This window comes from Macaca mulatta, chromosome 14 (assembly GCF_049350105.2).
Source record: "Macaca mulatta isolate MMU2019108-1 chromosome 14, T2T-MMU8v2.0, whole genome shotgun sequence".
Lineage (NCBI taxonomy): Eukaryota > Metazoa > Chordata > Mammalia > Primates > Cercopithecidae > Macaca > Macaca mulatta.
In genome coordinates this window covers 12,493,198-12,517,819 of record NC_133419.1, presented here as the reverse complement: position 1 = coordinate 12,517,819, position 24,622 = coordinate 12,493,198, and the positions used below count along the sequence as shown (strand labels likewise).

Below are 24,622 nucleotides of genomic sequence, written 5' to 3'. Positions count from 1 at the left end.
GACCGTCCTACTCTCGTTTTGAGAGGAGAAAATGAGGCTCAGAGAGGTTACAGCCTTAAAAAGTAAGGCTAGGATTTGGACCAAGGCTCTCTGACTCTCAAGCCCATTCTCTCAACACTAAACCATAAATAAACACAGAAAGAGACATTTTAAGGTAGAAACATGGAAGGGCTTATGTCACAGAATCCCATCCTGGGAAAACTCAAGGTCAGGTATGAATTTTTTGGTTATGTGATATGAAGAGATCACTTTTGTTTTTTTTTTCCAGGCAGAGTTTTGCTCTGTTGCCCAGGCTAGAGTACAGTCTTGCAATCTTGGCTCACTGTAACCTCTGCAGTTCAAGGGATTCTCCTATCACAGCCTCCTGAGTAGCTGGGATTACAGGCACCCGCCACCATGCCCAGCTAATTTTTGTATTTCTAGTAGAGATGGGGTTTCACCATGTTGGTCAGGCTGGGCTCGAACTCCCGACCTCAGGTGATCCACCCACCTCGGCCTCCCAAAGTGCTGGGATTACAGGCGTGAGCCACTGTGCCCGGCCAACTTTCTACGAGAAGAACATCCACATGCCTCAAGCAATTCTTACACCACCCTGTAAAGTTCTACAGGGACAGTACTAGTTGCTCCATTTTACAGATGAGAACACTAAAGCTTGGAGGGGCCAAGCCACTGGCCCAAAGTTATACGGTTTATCTGAAGATGGGATGGGAACTGAAACGAGGTCTTTGGAGTCTGATCGCAGCTCCCAACGCTGCCCCACGCAGCTCACCCTGTGTAGACAGGATCCCGGGCAATACTGCCCCAATGTCATCATCCTGTCCAGAAAACTTTCTTTTGAGATCCAGGCCATTCCTCTCTTGCACTACTTCTTTCCCTGCCCGCTGGTGGTCTGTCCTAAGCTGACCTACCCACAGGAGGACGCTTAGAGAGGAATCCTTGCGAGGGGGTCATCTCACACCCTTATTTTCAGATGAAGAAACAGAGGCCTGAGAGGGGAGGAGACTGATCCCAGTCTCTCCTGGTGTCCAGCCTGTGCCCACTACACCCACTGCTTCTTTTAAGGAACGGAGCCTCGCTGGTACCAGCTGCGTGCACCACACCACCTGCCTCGCCCCTACCTTGCCGATGACGTCATTGCGGCTGAGCCTGTCCTTGTCCATGACGGTGATAATGATGGTCGTCTCCCTCAGCTTCTCCGTGGGGATATCGAAGGCGAAGGACTCATTGAAGATGGGGTTCAGGTTCCTCTTCATCGTCACCGTCTTCTTCTTCTCCACCCGCTTGTCCTTGTACATCAGCCACACCTTCACGTAGGGGTCTGGGGGAGGGAGTGGGGAAGGGTTAGAGGGACCATGGGGGAGGGACTTCCTAGGATCCCTTTCCCCTTCCAGGAATGGAAGCTGAGGCAGGAGGGCCGTGTGCTTTCCCCAGAGGCAAGGAGAGACCCAGGCAAGAACAAGAGGGACCTGGGAGAATCAGCAGATGGACCTTAGCGATCACCTGGGCCCTCCTGTTACTACCAATGAGGAAACTGAGCCCCAGAGAGGCCAGGTCTTGTCCAAAATCTCAGACAAGTAGCATCAGAGCTGGGGATAGAACCCAGGTCTTCCCACAATGTTCCCTTTCTTCCTGATTCTGGGAAGAACAGAGTCCAGGATGATGCTGACATCTTGACTCTTGAACAGAGTCCAAGATGAGGGTGCTCCAAAGGGGGCCCCCAAGGCCTCTAGGGTAAGGAGTGAGGACTGGAGGTGGGGGTGTGGCGGGTTGGGGTGAGGATCGCTGCAGACCCTGCTCTCCACATCCAGTGTAACCCTTGTGTCACCAGCACATCCCCGGCCCGCCCGTCCTCTGCTGGAGGAGCCCCGCACCTGATGTGCCCCCGATGTCCATGGCTTTGAGGTTCCGGGCTTTGATGATGTTCACGATGATGGAGTTGGCAGAGGGGTTGTAGCAGAGAGACAAGAGCAGCTCCCCTCGGCTCCCCTGGGAGGCACAACAGGAGGGGTGTGGGGAACTAGGCTAGCAGAGCTCTCTGATTGGTCCAGCTGCCCCCAGGCCCCCTCTACCCTGACCTTGGCGCTTACCCATGCCCCTGTCTGTCACCTCTGTCTCACTCTGTCTCCCCTCCTCTGGCAGGTGTGTGTACTGCCCCTCCCAGGTCCACCATCTCCTCTCTGTTCCCTGAACACAGCCCTAGGTTCCTTCTTACAGATCCGGTGAGTCCCCCCCAAGTGCCAAGCACCAGTGCTCTGACTACTAGTGAGGACTGAGCTCCATCGGGCCTGCCCATCTGCACCCTCTCCCACAGCCCTCCTGGCCTTTCTAAGGTTGACGAGGGTCTGGGACCAGATCTCCCAGCCCTGCCCTGCTGCCTGTCCAGTTAAGGCCCACCCATGGGGCCTTACACTCCCATCGCTGCATGGCTTCAGATCCTTCCAGAAGGTCTGCATCTGGGTCAGGTCCACCTTGTTAAGGGGGATGGACACCTCCCCGATGGGGTCGTTGCGGCTGAAGCGGTCGTAGTCCAGCACTTGGAGGTAGAGGATCCTCTGCACCACCTTCTCATAGGGAAAACCTGGTGGTATAGATGGGTGCGAGTGAAGAGGGGCACAGAGGGGCCACATGGGGCCCGGGAGGCAAGGAAGGCCCTGGGAAGAGGAGGCAGGCCCTGTGCCCTCCCGCTGCCACCCCACCGGGCCAGCAGGCACACTGGATTGCAATTAGACCTTACTGAAGTGCTAGCAAGAACTGTCACCGTCTCATGGGGTTCCCTCAACAATTCTCCAAGGTGAATGGCATCTCGTCCATCTTACAGATGAGGCTCAGACGGCTTAAAGTACTTGCCCAGAGTCCCAGCTAGTAAAGAGTAGAACTGCGATCATCCATTCACCTGTGCACCTTGTGTCCATCTCAGTGGCTGAGCAGCCGCTGCCAATCGTCCCGAGGCAGGTCTGGGCAAGTGGCTCTGCCTAGGTGGCCACAGCTGCCAGTACACAAGCCCCAGGAGGACTCAGGGCAGAGGGACGTGGGGAAGCATCAGTGGGAGGGAAAAGGCAAAGGCATAGAAGCAGGAGGTGACAAGTGTCCTGTGACTCGGCATCCCTCCTCTCGCCTGTGCTTCTGTCCTTCTTCCCACAGTGTCCCCTTCTCTACTGTCACCTCCCTCGTCCAAGCCGCTGGCACCTCTTGCCTAGGCAGCTGCAAGCATCTCCAAACCGCCCTCCCCGCATCCACGCTTTCTCCTACCGTCCATTCTCTACGCGGCAGCCAGAGAGATCTTTTAAAAATAGAAATTCCATCATGATGTGCTCCTGCTTAAAGCCTTTCAATGGTTCCCAGTGCACTTAGAATAAAAGCCGGGCACCCTACCTTGGCTTCAAGTCCTTCCACAATTTGGCCCGGCTGTCCTCTCCCTGCTTGGCTTGTGACCGCTCTTCACTCAATGACTGGGCTCCAGCCACATCGGCCTCCTTCCTGGCCCTTCAACACCCCTACTCCTCCCGCCTCGGGGCTGGGCGCACACTGGCCCCACCATGCGCCCCCCTTCTGGCTACTCTCATCCTTCAAGTCTCAGTATTCCTTCCTGGCACCCCAGACAGTGTTGGATCCCGTTATACGTTCTAGCACCTTTTCTTCCGCGAAACATATCACACACGGTAATAGATTTCTCTGTCTCTTTCCCTGATTTTTGTCTGGCTTTCCCGGAAGGCAAGGATTCCCAGAAAGGCCTCTCTGTTACCAACCACTGGATCTCGGTGTCTAACACCGTTTCTGGCACATAGTAGGCACTCGATACATATTTGTTAAGTGAATGCATAATTGAACAGATGAATCAATGCCAATGAAATGGCCTGATGGAGCAGCAGGACTGTGCTGAGGTGAAGTGGCAGCTAAGGTCAGAGGGAGAGGAGCAGACGGGGCTTGCATGGGATGGAGAAGGGAAGAGGGGGCCAGGTGAAGGTCTGAAGCCAGGAGTCATGAGCTCTTGGGAGGCTTAGTCAGAGGTGGGGCTGGCCCAGGAGGTGCAGGGGGCACAGGCCAGCCCGGAGGTCTGAGGTGAGGAGATTCTGAACCCGGGTGTGAGCAGGACGGAGGATGCCTGGAACCTAAGCCTGGCTGGTGCAGAAGATGAAGGGAAGGAGGAGCCCCGGAGGATTCCAGCACCTTCCCCCAGAGACTCTGGAAGCACCGAGGAGCTCCGACAGGAGCAGGTGAGTGGGAAAAGGAGACGCTCTGAATTTGTTCAGGGTCCTTTTCCTCATATGGTGGGAAGCTGTGTCCTCTTTATTTCAGAGTCCCCCACGGACCTTGCCCAGGGGACCCCTGGCATCAATTCAGGTAAAATGCACGAGGACAAGTGTTCTGGGAATATTGGAAGCTCCAAGAAGTCGCTGCACCCCAGTCAGCTCTCATCAACACCAGAGGAGGCAGGCTCCTAGCTGGCAAACTCCTACTCATCCATCAGAACCCATTTGGAATGGTCCCTCTTCTGGGAAATTTTCTTCAGCACCATCAAAGGGAGCTCATACTGGCTTCCTGCAGCTCCTGTCATGCTGCGTGTGGCTGGCTTATCTACACATCTGTGTCTCCATTAGGCCAGAAATGCCTTGAGGGCCATAACGGTGCCTCATGCTTTTCTACACCCCCGGAACCTAGAAGAGTGCCCAGCTCGTGGTTGTTGCTGGGCACGTGCTTGTGGAAGAGATGGGAGGATTGGAGTTCTGCTCAGAACCTTCGCCCTGCCAGCTGGCTACCTATACCTCCAGACAGCTGAACCTCTCGCTGGCTGAGCCATCTCTAACCTGGCCCTCGTGGTGCCTGCAAAGGAGGGCATCCAGAAGCACACGGACACTCACTGCTCACCCTCAGTGCCATTTAGTGGGTGACCTGGCTGTCACCTTGCAGAAGAGGTGGGGTGCTAAGTGGGTGGGACGGCAGGTGGGGAAAGGTCCCTGGGATACACGGTGAAGATTCTGGAAGGCTAGGGCTTGGGGCAGCTGGAGTAGGGATCTACTCCCCCTGGATGAATGGGGAGCCATTGGCAAAGGGTTACAGCTTCTCTAAGCGGGGTCCTAGCACCCAAAGGCCCTGGGATAGAAATCACTGCTTAATCGCATGCCCAGCTTCCTGGTTACCTTGAATCCTCAGAGATAAGAGATAAAGACCGGCCTTCAGAGGGGGCTTGCAGGAGAGAGAAAGGACATTTGTCTCCGCGGCCTCCAGGCATGGTTCAGAGCTGTTGTTCCTGTCCCATGCGAGGGAGGGGGGCAGAGAACGGCAACAGATGGCGTGTGTTTAACAACCTGGTATCAAGCATTTGCTGGGTGTCAGGCACTGTTCTAAGTGCTTTTACAATTCACTTATTTGTTGAACCCTCACTATTATTATCTCTATTTTGTAGATGAGGAAACCAAATCATAGGGAGGCTCAGGAACTTGCCCAAGGTCACGCAGCGAGTAAGTGGCAAGAGCTGAGATTCAAACCCAGACAGCCTAGGCCACAGCCTGTGCACTGAACCACTATGCTCTGGTGGCTCCAGGGTGCTCCAGCTCTGAGTCCTGTGGGTGCCTCCCTCCCTCCCTGCCCTCCTCAGGATGAGCTCTGTGTCTGGACTGAAACACCAGGCGGTGGCCCAGCTTCCCTCCTCGGCCTCTGGCTGTGATGCTGGCTCCACTTGGCTCCTGTGACCTGATCCCAACTAGACACAAAATGCATCAGGTTAACCGGGCCAAGTCATTGCCTGTGTGGGCGTTTGTGAGCGCACGTGTATGGATCTGTGCCTGTGCACGCATGCAGGTGTGCACATAAGTGTATCTGATTGCATGTGTTTGTGCATTTGTGGGCCTGCAGGTGTGTGCCCATATGCATCTGTCCATGTGACCACATGTGTGGTTGGGTAGGGGGATGGTGGACGGCAAGAGGTGATCATGGCGGGGGAAGGGGGGCACTAGCCTCACCTTCAAAGAGGAAGGTCTCGTTCCAGTGGGGGTTCAGGTTCTTCCGCTTCACCTTGGTCTCCAGCTTGTGCTTCTTGTCAGGCAGCAGGTAGATCTTGACAAAGGGGTCACTGGTGCCGCTGAAGTCCTTGGCCGGCAGCTCTTGGGCCTTCATGATCTTCACGGTGAGCGTGGACTCCTGGAAGTTGTAGCCGACGCTGAACTGGATCCGGCCCAGGTTCTCTCGGCTGCAGCCCTCGTGGGCCTCGTCCTCCTCGGAGCCTGGGGAGAGCTGGGGGTGGGGGAGAGGCCGGCAGGGTTGGGGAGGATTCTGCTCCCCCCATGTCCCCACTGCTGGCCAGCACGGGTGAGAGGCCAAAGGTGGTGGCCCAGCCACATCCCATGGACACTGCTCAGGCTCAGAGGGCAGGTGCCTTGACCGGGGTCTCCCAGGAGGGGAGGGGAAGGGGGGATGGCAGAGCCTAGACAGCTCTGTCTCCTGAACCTCAAAGTCGTATGCACGACACCCACCTCCCAGGCTCTCCTCGCGGCCCTGGGTCTGCCGCCGGCCCCAAGCTCCAGTTCCGCTGCCTCACCTTCCTGGTTGTAGCTGCCCTGGTGCGTGCTGGGGTTCCCGAGCCCCCCAGACCTCCCTGCCCTCTCGTGGCACGGTAGGGCCAACTGTGGGATGCACTGACACAAACCTGGGCTACACAGCAGATGAGGGAGGCTGCTCACATCAAAAAGAGTGTACCGCAACAATTCTTTGCAAAGTGACTCTCTAGGGTGCGGAGAATGATGTGATTTACAAAATGAGAGAGGTACGTTTTCAGGAGCGATGTCTGTTTGTGTTAGGCAAAATCACCAGGGACAAGAAAATTGTAGACCCCCCAGGCCCTGTCCCCAAGCACTTTGACTGGATGGGGCTGAGGTGGGCCTGGGTATCAGTGCTGGGTAAAAGGCGCCTCAGATGACTGTACTGTCCATAGGGGCTGAGGAGTGCTGGGAGGGAGGGCGCTTGGGCTGACCCAGGAACGGACAGTCACACAGAGGCAGGGTGGGCATCTCATCCCATCCTGACATCCAACCACAGGAAGCAGCCGGGAGGAGGGTCTCCCAGCCACGTGTCTGAACCTGTGAGCACACTGGTAGTACCTAGGAGGTTTTGGAACCCTGCCCACCCTCCAGCCGCCTGAGTGCAGCCCCAGACCACTGATCACAGCAGACCCAGTTAGGGGGCTGCATGGCTCAGGTACCCCTGGCTCGAAAGTCTCCCACGATGACTGGATGAGAGACAGGAGCAGGACCCTGGGTACCACAGTAAGAAAAACTGCAGGCATCCGTTCTCTCCCCCGCTTCCCCCGTAGAAACCTGCTCTGTGCCCTCTCCTTCATCCTCGAGAGGCAGTCCTAGGCTCTGAAAGACTAAATAATACAGATAATAATAATGTATCCAGTGTGCTCTTGCCATGACCAGCGACTCTCCCATCGCCGTCTCCTTACTGAATCCTGATCATAGCCAGGCGAGGCAGGTGGCACCACCCTCACTGAAGAGACTGGTTCAGAGAGGTTAAGTCACATGGCCAAGACTGCACAGCAGTATGAATCCTCTCTGACTCAAAATCCTGCTCTTTCCACTGAAGCAGGCCCACACCCCAGCACAACACTGAGGTTTCCCCTCAAGCTGGCAAAGACCTGCGGACTCACCGTGCCAGGTGAAAACCGTCGGAATCACACTCGTGAGAGTTTTTTGTTTTTGTTTTTTTGAGACAAGGTCTCGCTCTGTTGCCAAGGCTGGAGTGCAGTGGTGCAATCCCGGCTCACTGCCACCTCCACCTCCCAAGGTCAAGCGATTTTCATGCCTCAGCCTCCCGAGTAGCTGGGACCACAGGCGCACACCACTACGCCTGGCTAATTTTTGTCCTTTTAGTAGAGGCAGGGTTTCACCATGTTGGTCAGGCTAGTCTCTAACTCCTGGCTACGAGTGATCTGCCCGCCTTGGCTTCCCAAAGTGCTGGGATTACAGGCATGAGCCATGCATCCAGCCTCACACTCACAACAGTAACTACCACGAACTGGCTGGCCGCCTGTAACCTGTGCCTTGTCCTCACTGACCTCTTACAACATCCCAACGAGGCAGGCACTCCCGCTGGAACACTTTCCCGGTGTTCCAACTGTGGCTGCCAGCACAGAGAGGTTGGGTCACTTGCCTCAAGTCGCCTGCGATTGAATGGCCAGTGGGAACGCAACCCAGTTGAGTGGCCAGGAATCCTGAGTCCCTTCCACCTGCGCCTTGCTCTTGCACTCAGATCTAGAGTCTGGGGCTTTACCCCGGTCCTGCCTAGTTGGGGGCACCGCGCTGCCTTACAGCAGAAGATGTTCCCTCCAGCCCCCACCCCTTGGCCGATCCAGATAACCCCTCAAGCCCCACTGCAGGCCCATGGAGAATGTGGTTTCCTTGTCCACAGTCTGCTTTTCCCCGACGCTCTTTTCTCTGCTTATGCCAGCCCCACACGCACGCTTTGACCCTGTTTTTACATCTGCAGAGTAGGGACCATGACACCTACTTTGAGGGGTCCTGGGAGAGCTAGAAGGGGTCCCTTCTAGAGTTCTGCCCCGTGACCTGACCCACTGGCAGAGGGACCGAGCACCTGGGGCATAGCATGTGTAGACAGTGCCAGCAAAGACCACTCGCCCACCCCCTTGCTTCTAAAGTTGGGGTGGAGTTGCTGATGACCGGAGCCCAGGTGGCCCCCACCCCACCTGAGGTCCCTCTGGTCCCTTGGCTCTTGGCTCCCAAACGGTGTGGTCTTGGGAAGGCCTGGGCTGGCTAGGTGGGTTTCACCTCGGAAAGGGGTGGCAGCTCTGTGCCCACTCCCAGCCTTCTTAAGCCACAGCCCTGAGCCCTAATTACTCAGCTGGGGCAGAGCCATCTCTTTGGCAACCAGGTTGGCCACCCCATCACAGTCAGGGAAGGTGCTTCCCGAGGCCTAGCAGAAGTCAGCCTCGAAAAGCAGCAAGTCACCCCTGTACCAGGGCAGCAGGTGCCCAGAAGCACGTGTGGCCTCGCCTCTTCTCGGACACCCCTGCCCCTCAGCCCCTTCTCTGGCCAGCTCTGGGTGCTTAACTCTTGTCTCTCGACCCCCAGATTCCACAGCCCAGGGTCCGGAGACTGGGACAGGCTGAGGTCACAGTGGGCTGATTCTGCCCTGCTTATCTTATCATGGCTGTTAACGTCAACGGCCTAGCACTGGAACAGAGCTGTGCCATCAGACTCTGCCCTCCCACCTCTGAGCATCTTCCCAGCACAGGAGAGGGAGATGGGGCCTGCGCTTCCTTCTGCAGGCTGCAGCTGTTGGCCCCTCCCTGGGGGCAGCAAGGGGCAGGCAAGCTGGCTGTGAAGGGGCCGTCCCTTCTGGGAACCTGGCTACCGGGAAGCTGTAACCAATTAAGGGGCTATGCAGGGAGGCAGGGTGGGCTGTGGTAATGGCCCATCCAGAGGAGAAGACAGCCAGGGTCAGTCTGCCTGGGTGGGGGAAGATGGAAGGAGGGCAGTGGAGGGCCAGACACACAGGGGCCTGGCGGGCGGGGAGAAGGGGAGAGGTGGAGAGGCCCAAGGCGACCAGACCTAGGATGTGGAAAATCTGATGCTCTAATGTGGATTCAAGAAAACCACAGGATAGGCCGGGCGCGGTGGCTCATGCCTGCAATCACAGCACTTTGGGAGGCCAAGGCAGGTGGATCATTTGAGGCTAAGAGTTTGAGATCGGCCTGGCCAACATGGTGAAACCCCATCTCTACTAAAAATAGAAAAATTAGCCGGCGTGGTGGTGCACTACTATAATCCCAGCTACTCGGGAGGCTGAGGAAGGAGAATCGCTTGAGCTCGGGAGGCAGAGGTTGCAGTGAGTTGAGATTGTGCCACTGAACTCCAGCCTAGGGGACAGATGAGATTCTGTCTCAAAAAAATAAAAAATAAAAAATAAGGAAAAAAGCAGACTCTTAGGCCCCACCAAAGGCCCACTGACCAGGAATCTGCATTTTAACAAGGTTCCTGGGTGATTCCTGCACACGTAGCAATTTGAGAAACGCCAGGCTAGAAGGGGCAGTGGGGATGGATGGTTAGAGCTGGCTGGAACTCTACATGGCAGAAGGGTGGGGGCTCTGGTGCCAGGGCAGTGGGGGAGGGGTTGGGAGCTCCCAAGCCTACTTCCTTCTCTCTAGAGAAGTGAGGGGTTCAATCCAAGGAGATGAAGCGTCCCAGGTCAAGTCCAGTAGGAACAGAGCAGGGGCTGGATTCCCAACTTCGTCCCCTCTTCAAGCCTTCCTGGGACTTCCGACCTTTAACTGATCTCTGTCTGTCAATCTCCCCAGTTTTCTCCCTCCAGGACCTCTTTGGAAAAGTACAGGTGGGGCAAGTGGCTGTGACTCACTGCTGCCCCCGTGGGGGCACCGTGGGAACCACAACCTCTGTCTGGGCCAAGCAACCTAGAACTAGGATCCCACAGGGTTGGAGGCCTCTGGTGGGGCACGGGTGTGGACAGCAGCACCCCATCACAGCTGTCCCTCAGAGGAGCCGGGACCAGTGGATTCCTGCTCTCCTGTTCTCAGGGGCCTCTAGCCATGGGAATGGGGGAGGTCGCAGGCTAGGCCTTCCACCCCAGACCTCCACTTAAGGGGACATCACTCTCGGGAGGGGACACCTTCTGTCCTGAGTCCTCTGCCCACCAGCCTTTCCCTCTAGGATCCTGCAAGTATCCTGCATGAGTGGGTTTTCTTTGGTGCCTTCTCAATCCACAAAGGGATCAAAGCAGGATGGGAATTCTTATTTTCACTTGTCAAAGGAAGAAACTGAGACATGGAGAAGATATTTTGATGAAAGAGCTGGGAAGCAAACCCCGGCCTTGCACACTCAGTCACCAAGCGCCGAGTGGCCACCATGCTGGGCCTGGCTCTCCAGGCTGCTTCTGACCCGGTTCCCCTGCCTGGCCACTCCCATGCCGTTGCTGGTTCCCACACACGTCCCTCTTCTTCCTGCCCCTGGCCTCCCAGCCCAGTTCCTCGGAGCAGCACAGGCTCCCTCATTCTCACCATGAGCATCTCGCTGGTGAGGGAGTTGACGAGGTCTGAGACAGAGGAGCGTGGCTCGGTCCGGCGGTCAGACTCATCGTGGGGTGTCTGGCCTGGCACCGGGGCTGTGTTCACCGCCTTCCCTCCTGCAGGCAACCTGGGGGCAGGGGAGTCCAAATGAGATTGGGCTGGGAAGTGAGCTGGGTTGGGCACCCTGGCCTGAGGGGCGGCAGGACCTTCTCTGAAGACCCCAGCAGCTGCCATCCCCGACGGGCCAGCAGGAGTGGTACTCCTGTCCACATGGACACCTGGTTTTCCCTGGAAACCCATGCCTGGGGCCCATTCTCCTTGCAGCCCCTGCCCCAGGCGACTGTGGCTTAACTACTCCTATAGGGGATATTTGGGGGAAGTGTCCCCATTCTTCCTGTTCCCCAGAAACCCCCCACCCTCCAGTCATTGGCTTGCATAGTTGGTCTGTGAGCTGGCCACCGCCCCCACTCCCCAGAGGCTTGTTCTATCCCATCCGCCCCCAGCCTGGAAGGGGGAGGCTCCGCCGTGGCGTGGTGTGTCCAGGTGCCTCTCTGCGTCATTACCCTCTGCAAACACACCCAGAAGGTCTGTCTCCCAGACGCCCCACCTGTGTTTGCTTGGGCTCATCAAGAATCCTCTTCCCACCCTCTAGACATGAGACTGACCAGGTGAGGTCAGGACAACTCTCCACAGTGACAGAGTATTCTGTATTTGTGCTGTCCAGTGGAACAGCCGCATGCCGCATGTGTGCATTTGAGCATTTGCAATGTGGCCAGTGTGGCTGAGAGCTGAAATTTTAATTTTGTTGAATGTAAGCTCATTTAGGTTTAATGGCCCCATATTGGATAGGGTGAGTCTACACCCCCTTGTTCCCCAGTTCCCATCCTTCTCCCACTTGCTGAAGACTGTGCATTTGGTAAGGCTCTCACCCAGGGTCACAGAAAGACAGGCACCCCCAAGAAGCCCTGTCTGCACCTGACTCCATGACGTTCCCAGGATGCTGGGCTCTTTGACCCAGTGGCTGGGTGGTGAGCCCAGGCTCCGTTCAGCTGGGTATCAGGAAGGGGCACTAAAAGCCTGCCCAGGGACCAGGCTGGCATGTCCCATGAGGAGGAAGAGAGGTGGAGGAAGGCAGGGAGGAAGAGACGGGGGACCAGTAGCATCAGGCTCAGGACAGGCTAAAATAGAACAGCTTTGAGAACACACAGCCACAAACTGGGAGCCACACGCTGAGGGTGGACATGAGCCATGGCCCTCGGGTAGAGACCAGCCTCCAGTACATAGGCGACCACGACAGGCACAGACAGACATGCACAGAATATGCCAGGCCCTGGAGGGGAGATATCAGGGTCCCAAAGCAGGGTGCGTGTGTGCACACACACACGCATGCACACACGTACACACAAAGCATGCACACACGTACACACAAAGCATGCACACACACATGTGCATACACACACACATGCATGCACACACACATATGCATACACACACACATGCATGCACACACACATGTGCACACACAGGCACACACATGCACACGAGCCTCACAGACATCCAGAGGGGCAGGGAGAGGATGGCAGGGGCCACAGGCAGGCCAACCACAGCAGCAGTGATGACACACATACAGCGATGGCACACAGGGATCCCGAGAGGAGATGCGTTGGGGAGACCCAGGCATGCCACGAGTGCACGTGAAGGGGGACAAACTGAAACAGAAAGGGCAGGGAGTGGTTTCAGGGCCCAACATCCTGATTATCAGAAGCACGATACACCTGCTGTGAAAACCTGGCCCTGCCTCTACAACACGGAAACGCCCACTCCACCCAGCGACACGCGGGCGCCCTTCCCAGAGGGCCATGGCACGCATGGACATGTGGACACGCACGCACCACACACACACGCACAGGAGAGGACACGTGCTCACACGGGCAGGCAGGGGGAAGGAAAGGAGCCCGAAACAGCTGGAGAGGTAAAGTCAGGTTAGAAACAGAGAGGGAGAGCAGGGAGAGTGCGAGATTGGCTGCTGAAGGTATGAGAACGTTAGAGTTATTTGGCCACGCCGCAGCGTCGGCACAGCTGCCAAGCAGCCTGGGAGAGATGGTCAGCGCCACTGAAGCTGTCGGAGGTCACAGGACAGAGAGACAGAGGTGAGAGGCACAGAGAGAGGCAGAGGGAGAGGCCGAGGGGCCCATCGCCGGCCCAGGGCAGCCCTGTGAGGAGCAGATGGGAGAAAGGAGACAGAGGGAGAGAGAGGCCAAGAAAGTTAGTCAGAGACGTGTGAAGGCTGCCGGGTGGACGAGGGGACAGGGAGGAGCGTGCGGCCAACAGGAGAGGCAGAGAGGAGGCGGGGGACACACACCGTGACAGAACATGGTGGCTTCAGAGTAGGGAGAGCAATGGGGGTGGCCTGGTCCCCGCCTTGCCCTGTCCCCCACTCGGGGTGGGGGTGGGCCGCGGTGGAAACCATTTGGATCCCAAGGAGCAGTGGTGAAACGATGGCAGACAGCATGAGGGGGTGGACACGAGCAGAGTGGCTGAGGGTGGAATGGGCACAGCAGGGCGTGGAGCCAGGGCCTCCCTCCCTCCTGGGAGTGCAGTCTGAAGTGTGGTGCTGAGGCCCAGGAGCTGAAGGATCCCGGAGGGGGGACTTCAGGGACACCAAGAATCGTGGGGACAGAGGCAGTGACTGGCCCTCCCATCTCCTGCTGCTTGTTGGACACACTCCCACGCTGCTTGGAACCTGGAATGGCCACTCCTCCTCCCGGGGCGCTGTCTCCCATGAGCCTGCTGTTCACAGACCAAGGGGGCTGAGTGTCCTCCCCAGTGACAGCCAAGGGCCACTACCCCTTCCTCCAGAGAGATCTGGTCAAGGGGTCAGCTGGGGAGGGAAAGGTGGGGCTGGGGTCAGAAGGGCAGACCCTGGGTCTAGAAGGAAAGGCTGAAGAGGGAGGGACAGCCACCCCAAGGCCACCACTCCCAAGTCTGAGGGTCCAGGAGCTCAGAGGGGTGGGGCCCTAAGCTGCCTGGTGCCCAGTGGGTGGTGCTGATGCCAAGCTTTGGGAAGGGGAGAGTCTGCTGGGAAGGAAGCATTGGATTCTGGACCCCTGTGGCAGCCCACCAGCCGAGAAGCACCCCAGTGTCCATGAGGAATGAATTTCCAGGATAGGTGGGCATGACGAGGCTGGAATGGCACGGTCCACTTGGAAAGTCAGGCTGGGTGGTGGCGAGAGCGCACGGCCTCCACCCCCACACCCACCTTTCCCAGGAAGGCAGGGGACAAGCTGATGTGATGATCAGAAGGGATGGGTGTGTTAAATATGGAGTGAGACCTAAGTGGCAAGGAGGTAAAAATAGACTGTGGGTGACAATGGAGCCGGTTCATTAACACATGGGTGATGTGAAATCTTGTTTCCAGCCTGCTTCTGCTCCCTCACGCTTCACACCTTTCCCAGCACCAGTCTCAGCTTCTTAGTGGGCGTTCAGAGGACTCCAGCCACCCCCTATGTCTTCTCGCCCCTGGCTCCTGGCCCTCCCAGTGGCCCTCTGACTGCCCTGCAGCCTAGCTTTGAGACCCTGGCTCAGGAAGTCACAGCTCCTGTAGTAGTGCCTAGGTGGGTCAGGGGTGGCAGGCTCCACTCCTCTGGTACCCCTGCACATGGGCTCAGGGCCTGACACCATTTGTGCCACTCAGTAAAAGACCTGGCCCCACTCTCTGGGGACTTCCAGCCTTGCCCACCACAGACCATGCAACTGCGGACTCAGGATGGGAAGAAACTGGGAGGGATGGTCTCCAGGAACCACCAGAGGGACAGGCAAGCCAGCCATCTTGCCTCTCAGTCTATCCACCCTCCCTAGCCCACAAGCCCAGGGCAGCAGCCTGGGACAGTCCCTTCTGGCCCCTGGGGCCTCTCAAGAGCCTCAGGATGGCCTGTCCAAACAGTCCCTGCCCAGCTCACAGGACACATGCCCCAGCCTAAAGGCCCGTTTCCCTCATGAAAAGCTTAGCATATCTGAGCCTGAGGGGCCATTCCTTAGAGGTTACCCTGTCCAATCCTTCACTGGACAGATAAGTGAGCAGAGAACCCAGAGAGGGGCTGTGACTTGCCCAGGGCTGCGGAATGAGGCTCTGGCAGAACCAGAGCTGGAAGGCAGATGTCTTGGCTGCCAGGCCACACGCTGTCTTGCAGGCCTTTGGTCTGATGGAAAGCAGACCCGATCAAGGTGAGAAGCCCTCCTCCCATGATTCCCAAAGGCTAATTCATCCTGGAAACCACAGGTGTGGTCAACCCAACCTAAGGTCAGGCATCCACTGGCCCAGCTGTGGGATGTTGCCTGAACCCTGGGACCTCCCACCCTACCCCTTGCCCGTGAGCAGCGCCCCGCCCCCTCCTGAGACGGGGACAGTAGGAGATGCTTTCCTGAATTCCTGATAGCTGAGGCTGTGGCAGTTTAAATGCCCAGGCTTCTGCTTGGCCTGTGCTGTGGCCACACAGGCTATGCCCGGTCTCCATAGGGTCCCGAGGCCAGCCGCAGTGACAGGGAGCCCAACAAAGCCAGGCCTCACCCTTGCTCAGGACGGCTGCCTTCACTGCTCCGGGCCCTCCCCAGCTCTCTCCTGGTGCCCCGGCTCAGGGGAGAACCTTCTGGTTATTTCTGGTCACCAGATCTCTCCCATGCCCCAGACCCTCCCACCATGGGCTCTTCTTCCATCAGCCAAGCAGCCCAACAGGACCTCCAGGCAAGAGGGAGGTTGAGGGGGTGGGGATGAGGGAGAACAGGCTGGTGCCCCTTCCCTAACATCCCCCCCGCCCACCAACCACCAGAGAAACAGGGATTTCCGGTTGGGGTGGGGACAGAGATGAAAGATGGAGGGCAGCAGAGAGGAGCCAAGCAGGAAGATGGGGCAGAAAAGGCTGCGCTTGCTCCGGGCTGGGGCAAGCATGCCGGAGAGCAGGCCTGATCCAGAATGGTCCCAGGATGGCCACAAGTGGCCTCAGACCCCAGGGACACCACCAAGGTGGCTGTGTGTGAGGGCACCGGCTGGGGAGGGGGCTCGTCCTCCTGCTCCAGCATCCGCTGAAGGCACCACCACCTCATCCAGCAGCCGGGGCCGGTCGAGGCAGGCGGCCTCTCCGCGCCTCCTTCTCTGCCGCCGCCGCCGCAGGCCCTCGCCTGTGCTCGTACCTCTTGTCCCCCTGAGCGTTCTGGTTCTGCTGGGTTCCTGGGTTTTGCAGGTCAGGGATATTGGCAAAGTCATCCTGTTCCGAAAGCCCTAAGACCAAGGATAGCACCACCATCCGGCCTTCCCTGCCCGGGGTGGGCAGCCCACCGGCCAGGGTGAAACGAGGAGGCCCCGTGGGCAGGGGCAGGGGGGAAGGAGAGAGAGAGAGAGAGAAAGAGAGAGAGAGAGAGAGAGAGAGACAGAGACAAAGAGAGAGAAGAAAAAAGTGTAAGAAACTGGCCCTGCAGGAAAGAAAGCAAACTTCAGCACTGTCAACAGTTGCAGGATAGAGTGGGGAGAGTGGAGGCAGGGAGGGAGGGGAGGTGACTATGGCCTGAGACTCCACTGGCCCGAGCCAAGAGCAAGATTCTCCAGAGCTAAACTGCAAGGGGCTGGGCAGAGGCCTGCAGAGGTGGCCTATGGCTGGGACAGTCCCAAGGGAACACGGGGGGTAGGGTGGGGGGAATGGAGCATAGGCCCTGGGACCCCACAGATTTTCAAAGGCTAATGCATGCCCAGCTGGACTCGCTCTGACCATCTGGGCCACTGGGAGAAGAGGGAGGGGCTCCGTCAGTATCGGGCTCCGTCAGTATTCTGCACCGGCACCACGCAGGCTTAGAAAGTTTCAAAATCCAATGGGTCCTGCACCCTGTCCTTATGGAAGCCCTTCATAGACAATGCTGTGTCACGGTCAACCAGATGTCCTTGAAGCCAGGCAGGGTCTAAGGAGCTACCTCCCCTAGGCTCCTGGATAAACAAGCCCATCAGAGGAGAATGAAAGTCCTTTGTGGTATATGGCAACTCGGCCACAGTGGCTGTCTCCTGTGTCCTCCTTGCTGGAGATCCAGGGAAAGAGCACCACCGCTGAGTCCAGGTCAAGGGCCTTTCATTGGAGAAGAGGTCCAGAAGGCACCACAAGCCAAGGCGGCAAGAAAGTGCAGGAACTTGGCAAGGGCTGGAGAAGTTTTGGCAGGACTGCAGGGGGCCTGTGCCTGCAGTGAGAGAGCGCACTTTGAGGGAGCACAGTCAACGCTGAACAGGCGGGGGGTAGGCAAGAGGGCGAGACTCTCTTGGAGTGGACATGTGGCAGCTGTATGAGGCCAGGTGTGACACCGTTAGTAGGGGCATTCTCAGAGAACCACTGGGCAACTTGCCAGGGTCTTTGCGAGGTTACCCGCATTTGCCGGGAGGGGGGAAAAGGGAGCATCAGTGGTGACCCTGCTGTCCCCATAGGCCATCAGAGTCCGTGAGCGTTTTCTGGGTGCTTTGTGGAGCTCCTCCAGCGTGGGGCCTCTCATCAGAACAAAAGGAGAGGGAGGGGTTCTCGGACAGGCCAGGCAGGAAAGCACGTCTCAAGAAGGGCCAAAGGGAAGACAGTAGGGCTGATGGAATATTCTGGAAGGGAGAGGATGCTGGGTCAGGATGTCTACCACTTCAACGTGAAGGGAGGCGAGGTTTACAGAGGAAGAGCTTGCTCTAACTTCTCAGAGCGGTTGTCAAAAAGGGAACAAACAGGTGAGAAACAGCCTCTGAGGTGAGGGGCGAGGGCACGAGGGTCTTGGAAAATGGGACATTACCTCTGGGGTCTCAGCACACGGAGGGAGCTAAGTGGCTGCTGTGCCCCTCCCTGTCTTTGCATCTTTGGTCCTGGGCACAGTTACTCCAGGCTGACCCTTGTGCTGGGATCTAACTTTCAGGAAAAAAAACTCTGCCCCCTCCCTCAGGACAAATCCTCATTTTCTTTGTTTTCTGCCCACCGGTACTGTTTCAGAGTTGGTAAAATTCCATTTGGCTGCTCGGGAGCTAGTTGTGCTGGGGGAAGGCAAACTCAGTGAAAACAACATGTTTTTTCCCCGGTTAATGCATTTTTCAGATACTCCTTTTTCTCTTCTTAAAAACAGAACAGCTCCTCTGCATAAATTCCTGATTCGTCACTCTCTCCAGCTCTGCAGGCCGCGAGGCTTAGGATGAGGGGCAGGGGCTGGAGAGTGGAGGGAGAAGCTGGCAGTGTTAGGGGAGTCACGACCATCAAGCAGAGGGCTGCTGCCCTCCCTGCAAGGCGTAGGTGGGATCATGGGGGGCCAGGACAACCCTTGCCACCTGCTTCTCTACTGGAGCCACCAGCGTTTGGGCAAGAAAAGAGCCTCAGAAGCAGGGCAGCTAAACTGTAAGGCAGGGGGCAAAGTACGGCCCACGAGCTAAGAGTGGTTTTTACATTTTCGCATGGTTGTTTTAAAGAAAAAAAGAATGTGTGATGGAGATCACATGCGTCTTGCAAAGCCTAAATTATTATCTGGACCTTTCTAGGAAAAGTTGGCCGACCCTTGATGTGAGCTCTGGAGGTTGCCAGCGACTAGGGGAACGTGAGACTTGGCCTGGGACGCAGAGCAGGGACAGGATGCTTCCGCATGTGCGATGCTGGACCAATCCCGGTTCGCTGAGAAGGCAGCAGGCAGGGAAGAGATGGTACCCAGGTTCCTGGCAGGCCCCTGGCCCAGTCTGATGGCTGCTGGAACAGGAAGTGGGGTGACAGCTGTGACGAGACAGTCTGAGGTGGGGAGCAGCAGGGGCGTGCAGGCGCCCGGAAGCCTCTCAGTCCTGTTCAAGCCTCTGTCCCAAAACAAACCGCCACCTGGAAGACAGGAGGCTTTTCTGGGCATCTCGTCTTGTGCAGGCGTCCAGTTAGATTCCTGAAGGTCCTTGAGTGGGGTAGAGCCCCAGAGAATAGGGTGTCCTGATTTGCCAAGGAGAGTCGCGGGCAGCATGTCTTGCTGGCCATGGGCCACTCGCACAGGTATGGGAAGCTGGCATGGCAGGGCCTCTTCGGATGGGGTGTCTCGCCCAGGACAGCGCTCCCACCTGCCCAGGAAGCCCTGGCTGAGGTCTCAGAGGAGAGACAGGACGCTCCGAGGAACTTGCTGGCCTTCAGAATCCCTATATCTTGCCAATGCTTCCCTTTCCTCCTCCCTTTCTCCTCTCCCAGGCTTAGTGTGCTGGTCTCCTGCTCCGTGAAAAGTGCTCCCAGGGAAGACCTGGGCGATGGGAAAAATCCCCAGGGCCTGGAAGGAAGCTCATGTTAGGGCAGAGGAGGGAGGTGATGTTGGGGATGGCAGCCCAGACCTGTCTTAGGCTCTGAGAGTGGGGGGCAGATGTCCAGAGGGATGCTGGGGAAGGGGCTTCCTGGGTGGGGCCCCTCCAGGAAGAGCAGGGGGTGGGCGAATGGCTGGAGGGAATGGTTAAGGTTAGACACTGATGGTGTGTTGTTACTTCTTAGACCTGTATGCTTGAAAGAAAGCTCCATTTAGAAACAACCTTTTCTAAAGCTTTGGGGCAACATCTCAGATTTGTCCTCAGGGGATGGGTCATTACTGGAGGAAGGAGACTTGGGAAGTCAGGGCGGGAGCTAGAGGACAGGTGGCTACAGAAGGTCAGAGAGATGGGGGAGGGCTGGTGGCAGGGACAGGGATAGAGGAAGTGAGAGGGAGGGAGGGAGGGGTGTGGGCCAGGAAGGCTAGCAGAGTCGGGTTACAGGGGAGAAGTAAATTGAAGGGGAGGAGGCAGGGCTGGAGATGAGTAAAAGGGATGGGTTTGGGAGCAGAGCAGGGAGGAGAGAGGTTGCAGGAGTGAAGGAAGACCGGCTGGGAGGCCAAGAGCAGCCTGGGACTAGCTGGGGAGAAGAGATGTATCTCAGGGCATTGTCCAGTGTCTCCACCTAACTTTTAGGGGGGAACTTCCCTAAAGGCAGGGGTCCTCGTAGGGAGGTGGCTCAGAATCCTTCCATGGTGGCCTTCAGGCATGAGCCACAAGAGGCTAAGGAGGGGGCTGCCAAGTCTGCTTGGCACCCTGCCAAGGGGATGGAGGGCCGGGAGGTACACACAACCAGCTGCTTCCAAGGAGATCTAGGGGGCAGGAGGCTGGGTCGGGGAGGTGGGGGCCGGCCCGCTCAAGGGGAGGACTTACAGGAAGGATTTCATGTCCAAGCCTCGGTTTCGAATCTGCCCCACCACGTGGTCCCAGCTGCCCGGGTTGGAGCGGCTGCGGCCCCCCGCCGCCCGGTACTTGGAGCCGGCCGAGGTGCCCTGCCGAGCCTGGCCCCGGCCATAGGCCCGGGGGTTGGGGCCCGGCGCCGAGGCCATGTGGGCCTGCAGCTGGCCCAGGCTCTGGCTGGTGGTGGGCTGGCTGGGCTGCCGGCCCCGCTGGTGCTGGCTCAGCGGCTGCTGCAGGCTCTGCTGCCGCATCAGGGTGCGGGGTCGCTGGCATTTCGGCTCTCCCGTGGAGCTGGGGATAGACTCAAGGGTAGTGGCCGTGGACAGGGTGGAGTCCTCGAAACTTGGGGCAGGTGGAGGAGAGGAGAGAAAGGAGAAGCAGGTGAAGGGATCACAGTGGAGGAGAAAGAAGCCGAGGGCCAGGACTAGGAGGCCCCAGTGCAGGGTGCGCGCTGTCGGACCTCGCCAGGCCTCCATCGGAGCTGTCGCCGCTGCCGTCGCCGCCACTGCCTCTCCCAGGAGGCTGCAAAGCCCTCGCACCCACCCTGAGTCCCCAGGTCGGCTCCGCCCGCCCACCTTCTGGCCCTGGCTCAGCTAGTGCCCGAATACCTCCTGGCTAAGCCGACCTCCCTGCTGGTCTGAGTGGGCTGCCAGTGCTGCCAAGGCTGCGTGGTGAAGGCAGGTCCCCTGGGCCCTGCGGCTGCCTGTCATGTTGGAGTGGGAGGGGTGGAGGGAGCTGCTGTGGCTCCTCCCGCTGTCTCGCTGGGGGACACGAGGAAAGTCTGCCTCTGTGTTCTAAGTACTGCCATCCTTTGGAGACAGGAAGAAATCCAGGCCAGCACAGAGCTGGCCTAGTAATCCTGGGGAGGCCGGGGAAGCCATCAGTTCTTATACTTTGTCCGCAGAGGTGAGGAAGCGGCAGACCTCTGCCCTGTGGCCAGCACCTCCTTAGGATTCAGGCTCTGGCATGGGTCTTTGCCCTCTTTCCAGGGTTCTTTGTTTCAAAGGTCCAGCATCCTCTCCTGGGATCTTGGAAGTATCTCCCAGTCAGAGGACTGGACCAAGGAAAGAGTGCAGACAGGGTGGGAGCCCAGTATCCACTCATCCGACACTTCACCGCAGTTCTAGCAGAGAAGAGGGTGACTGTCTTTGATGCATTTGCAAGGGGGTGCTCTCCCACAGGCCCATCAGCATCTCTGAAGTGCACTGGGAAGTGGGGCAAGGACAGAGAACTAGGACATGGCTGGTCAGATTCTGTATAGCCTCATAGAGACCTGGGTTTGAACCCCACCTCTGCCACTTACTAAATATGGGACTCTGGAAAAGTGACTCCATCTCTCTGGGCCTCAGTTTCTTCATCTACGAAATGGGAGTAATAAAATAATCCCCGAGCTTCCTCTGTCACAGAGTTGCCATGAGGATCTAATGAGGTTGGGCTGTATTGAAAATGCTGTATTGGTAAAAGGTCCCCATGCCAGTGGTTGGAGTCCGAAGTCCCTGGCCTCCCCTGGAGAACCTGTCTGCTTCATGCGCTGGCTGGAGATTTCACCATATCCCACAGGCAGGGCCAGAGCCAGGCTGCCCCCAGGCACCAGAGCGGAGCTGGAGACTGGGCTGAATGAGCAGCTTTGGGTGAATCATTTCTCATCTTGGAACTTCAGGGTTCCAATCGTCTCCTCCTCTGTCCCTTCCCTCCACCTCTCAATCCAATGGCCCTGGGGAGGGGTTGGGAAGTCATTGCCTGTGGGCCACATCTGGCCTGCTGCTTGTCTCTGTAAATAAAGTTTTACTGGAACCAAGCCATTGGCATTAGTTTACATGCTGTCTCTGGCTGCTTTCATTCCACAATGGCAGGGTTGAGTCATTATGCAAGAGACTATATGGCTTATAAAGCCTAAATATTTTCCAAGTGGCCTTTTACTGGGAGTAAGTTTGCTGACCTCTGGTCTAGAGCCATGGGGCAGTCAAGTATCTCCCGGGCTGCCCAAGGGAGGAGGCCCCAGAGCCCTTGGGAGCCACTTTCACCACTGCAACCAGACCTCAGCTTTGCTCACCCTCTGAGCCTACCCTGGGAACCAAAAGACAACAGTTAGGCTACCCCTGTGGGCTGAGAGAGAGAAAGAAAGAGAGTGAAAGAGAGAAAGAAAGAGTATAGTAAAGAGAGAGCGAAAGAGAGAGAGAAGAAAGCAAAACATGGCTTTAGCTGGGGTCTTGGAGGGGTGGCAGCCTTGCCTGACTCAGGCCTGAAATCAGGGCTACCTCCAGGGGCAGGCCCAGGCCTGGCCGGCCAGGTAGGCCCACGGCTCCCTGGGGGCAGGTGGAGGCAGAGGGAGGGTGGCACATTGGCAGCTGCCTCCTCCTCCTCCTTGGTGACCTCATTTTGGTTTCCTATCACATCCAAAATTAGTCCAATTTACAACCTCTCAGTCACAGGAAACTAAAATTGGTTCCTCCAGGCCTGAAGCCAGAGGATGGCATGGAGGCCTAACTGGCCTGGAGACTGGCTGGGGCAGGCTGGGAGGGTGGGGCACTGGGCCAGGCTCTCTAAAGGGGTGTGTGGCTTCCCTGTGGGACCCTCCTGAGGCCAGATGTTGGGAGAAATTGGCTTGTGTGCACTCAAGCCAACTAGCGAACGAGATCTCAGTACGGTGGCCTTCAGTGCTCCCAATAGCAGGAACCACAGATCTTCTGAAGAGAATCAGGAGGGCCCTCAGTTGAGGCAACAGGATGGCCCAACAGCTAGAAAGGGGCAGGGCTGTTGACCTGTTAAGTGGGAGGCTGCTCCATTAGTTGGGAGTTCCAACTTCTGAAAATGGAATTTATACCCCAAGGGAAACTGGTCACAGCTCAAAGGACTCAGGGTCTAGAAGGGCTCTGCGGAGGGGAATCAGAAGTTTCCAAAGGCCAAGATGAGAATAAAGCTGCCCCATGAGAGGGGATATACTATCTGTGGAAAACAGGGGCCAATCCTACGTCCATCAGCCAAGAGTGGGCCTGACTCTTTGACTAGCTCAGACAGCTATTACAGAGGGGACAGCTCCTTCTGCCTGATGTCTAGAACACCCCATGACATCTGGCGAGTGAAGCTAGCTGGGGTTTGACAACCCAACCTCCAGGAATACACGGTCCCAACAGCCAATGGTGGGATAGCTCGGTAACCAAGACTGGGACAGCCAACAGGGATGGCTGAGATGAGGATGAACCGATGGGGCAGCCTGTGGCTGCTCGTGAGTGGCTTCCACAACAGATGATGTATGGTTCGAGCAAGACTGGGACAGCCAGTGGAGTCACCCCATGGTCAAAAATGGAATGGCTCAACTTCTGGGTCTACAGCCGTCTGCTGGCAGTAAGAGGGAAAGCCTGGGAGCTGATGGGTGACTGTCAGGTTGAGAGTGGGCCAGATACCCAGGATGAGATGGAACAACCACAGGCCTGCTGCCCGTGGAGGGATGACCTGGTGGCTGAGATGGGGCGGCCAATCAAAGAGGATGGGATGACCCGGAAACTGAAATGAAGCTGCCCTGGGGGCAGAAAATGGAATGACCTGGTCACTGGCAAAGGAAGGGACTGATGGGGCATCAGCCAGAGGCTGAAATGCATCGCTGTATGGCTGAGTTCGTCGTGCCAAATGGCAAGGATGATGGGAGAGTCTCATGAAGGGATGGAATGAGCCAGGGGCCGAGGACGGCACCTCTGGGGGCAGCAGCGGGCATGCCAGGGGTCCCGCTGTCCACCCTGACAGGGCAGGCCTGAGCTCACGGCTCCGGCAGCCATGGGGCGCCATCACTCACTTGGACAAGTTGAGCTTCCCTGCGGCCAGGTGGCTCTGCACCGTCCGCCAGCGGCCTCTCCCGGCCTTGCCACTGCTGCCCGGCTCGCTGGGGGCAGCCCCGCCGCTTCTCAAGGCGTCCTCTCCGGGTGGTGGCACCGGCGCCGGCTTCTCCCCCAGCCGGCCTTCCCGCTCCACCGCCAGCCCCGCCGCGGCGGCCACTTTGGCGCCCGACAGGAGGGTGCCACTGGAGGCATGCACAAGGCAGCCAGGCCAGAGGGGCACCGGGGGTGGCGGTGGGGGAGAGAGGGCGGGCCATACGTGGGGGTGGGGGGGTGGAAGAGGAAGAAAAACAACAACAGATAAAAGGAAGAAAGAGACAGTGAGAGAGGAGGAGGAGAGAGACAGACGGACAAGAGACAGACAGAGAGAGAGAGAGACATCAGCACTGCAAATGGGTTAACAGCGGAGCCTGCAGAGAGGAGAGAGGGGGACCGGGCGGGCTGGGGGTCGGAGAACAACGCACCACGACAACGGAGGGGGGGCCCCTCCCCACCGCCTGGGGCAGGGGCGGCGGGGGTTGGGGGAGGGCAGCCACCTCCAAC

At 57.7% G+C, this 24,622-nt stretch overlaps 1 protein-coding gene and 1 long non-coding RNA gene across 13 annotated transcripts in view; one reads left to right on the top strand and one right to left on the bottom strand.

Annotated features, from left to right (window-relative positions):
• The window catches only part of SYT7 (synaptotagmin 7), a 65,775-nt gene that overhangs the window by 6,567 nt on the left and 34,586 nt on the right, over positions 1-24,622 (bottom strand). For 3 of the 12 annotated variants that reach the window (XR_013403710.1, XM_028833350.2, XM_028833353.2), the window contains 8 exons: positions 24,040-24,264; positions 20,223-20,591; positions 16,226-16,348; positions 11,030-11,165; positions 5,961-6,231; positions 2,409-2,578; positions 1,872-1,986; positions 1,119-1,318 (listed from right to left, as the gene is read on the bottom strand). Coding sequence is in view for 11 of the 12 variants with exons in the window: in XM_028833350.2 (XP_028689183.1) it covers positions 1,119-1,318; positions 1,872-1,986; positions 2,409-2,578; positions 5,961-6,231; positions 11,030-11,165; positions 16,226-16,348; positions 20,223-20,591; positions 24,040-24,264 (1,609 nt within the window). In the remaining variant the exon portion in view is untranslated. Of the gene's footprint in view, positions 1-249; positions 1,319-1,871; positions 1,987-2,408; positions 2,579-5,960; positions 6,232-11,029; positions 11,166-16,225; positions 16,349-20,222; positions 21,780-24,039; positions 24,265-24,622 lie in introns of those variants that run through there. The other 9 variants (XM_028833354.2, XM_028833356.2, XM_028833357.2 and 6 more) reach the window with 6 other exon arrangements.
• On the top strand, positions 11,821-17,492 carry LOC144334190 (uncharacterized). Its single transcript, XR_013403716.1, has 3 exons — positions 11,821-13,602; positions 13,839-15,201; positions 17,362-17,492. It is a non-coding gene; the product is annotated as an uncharacterized LOC144334190 (long non-coding RNA).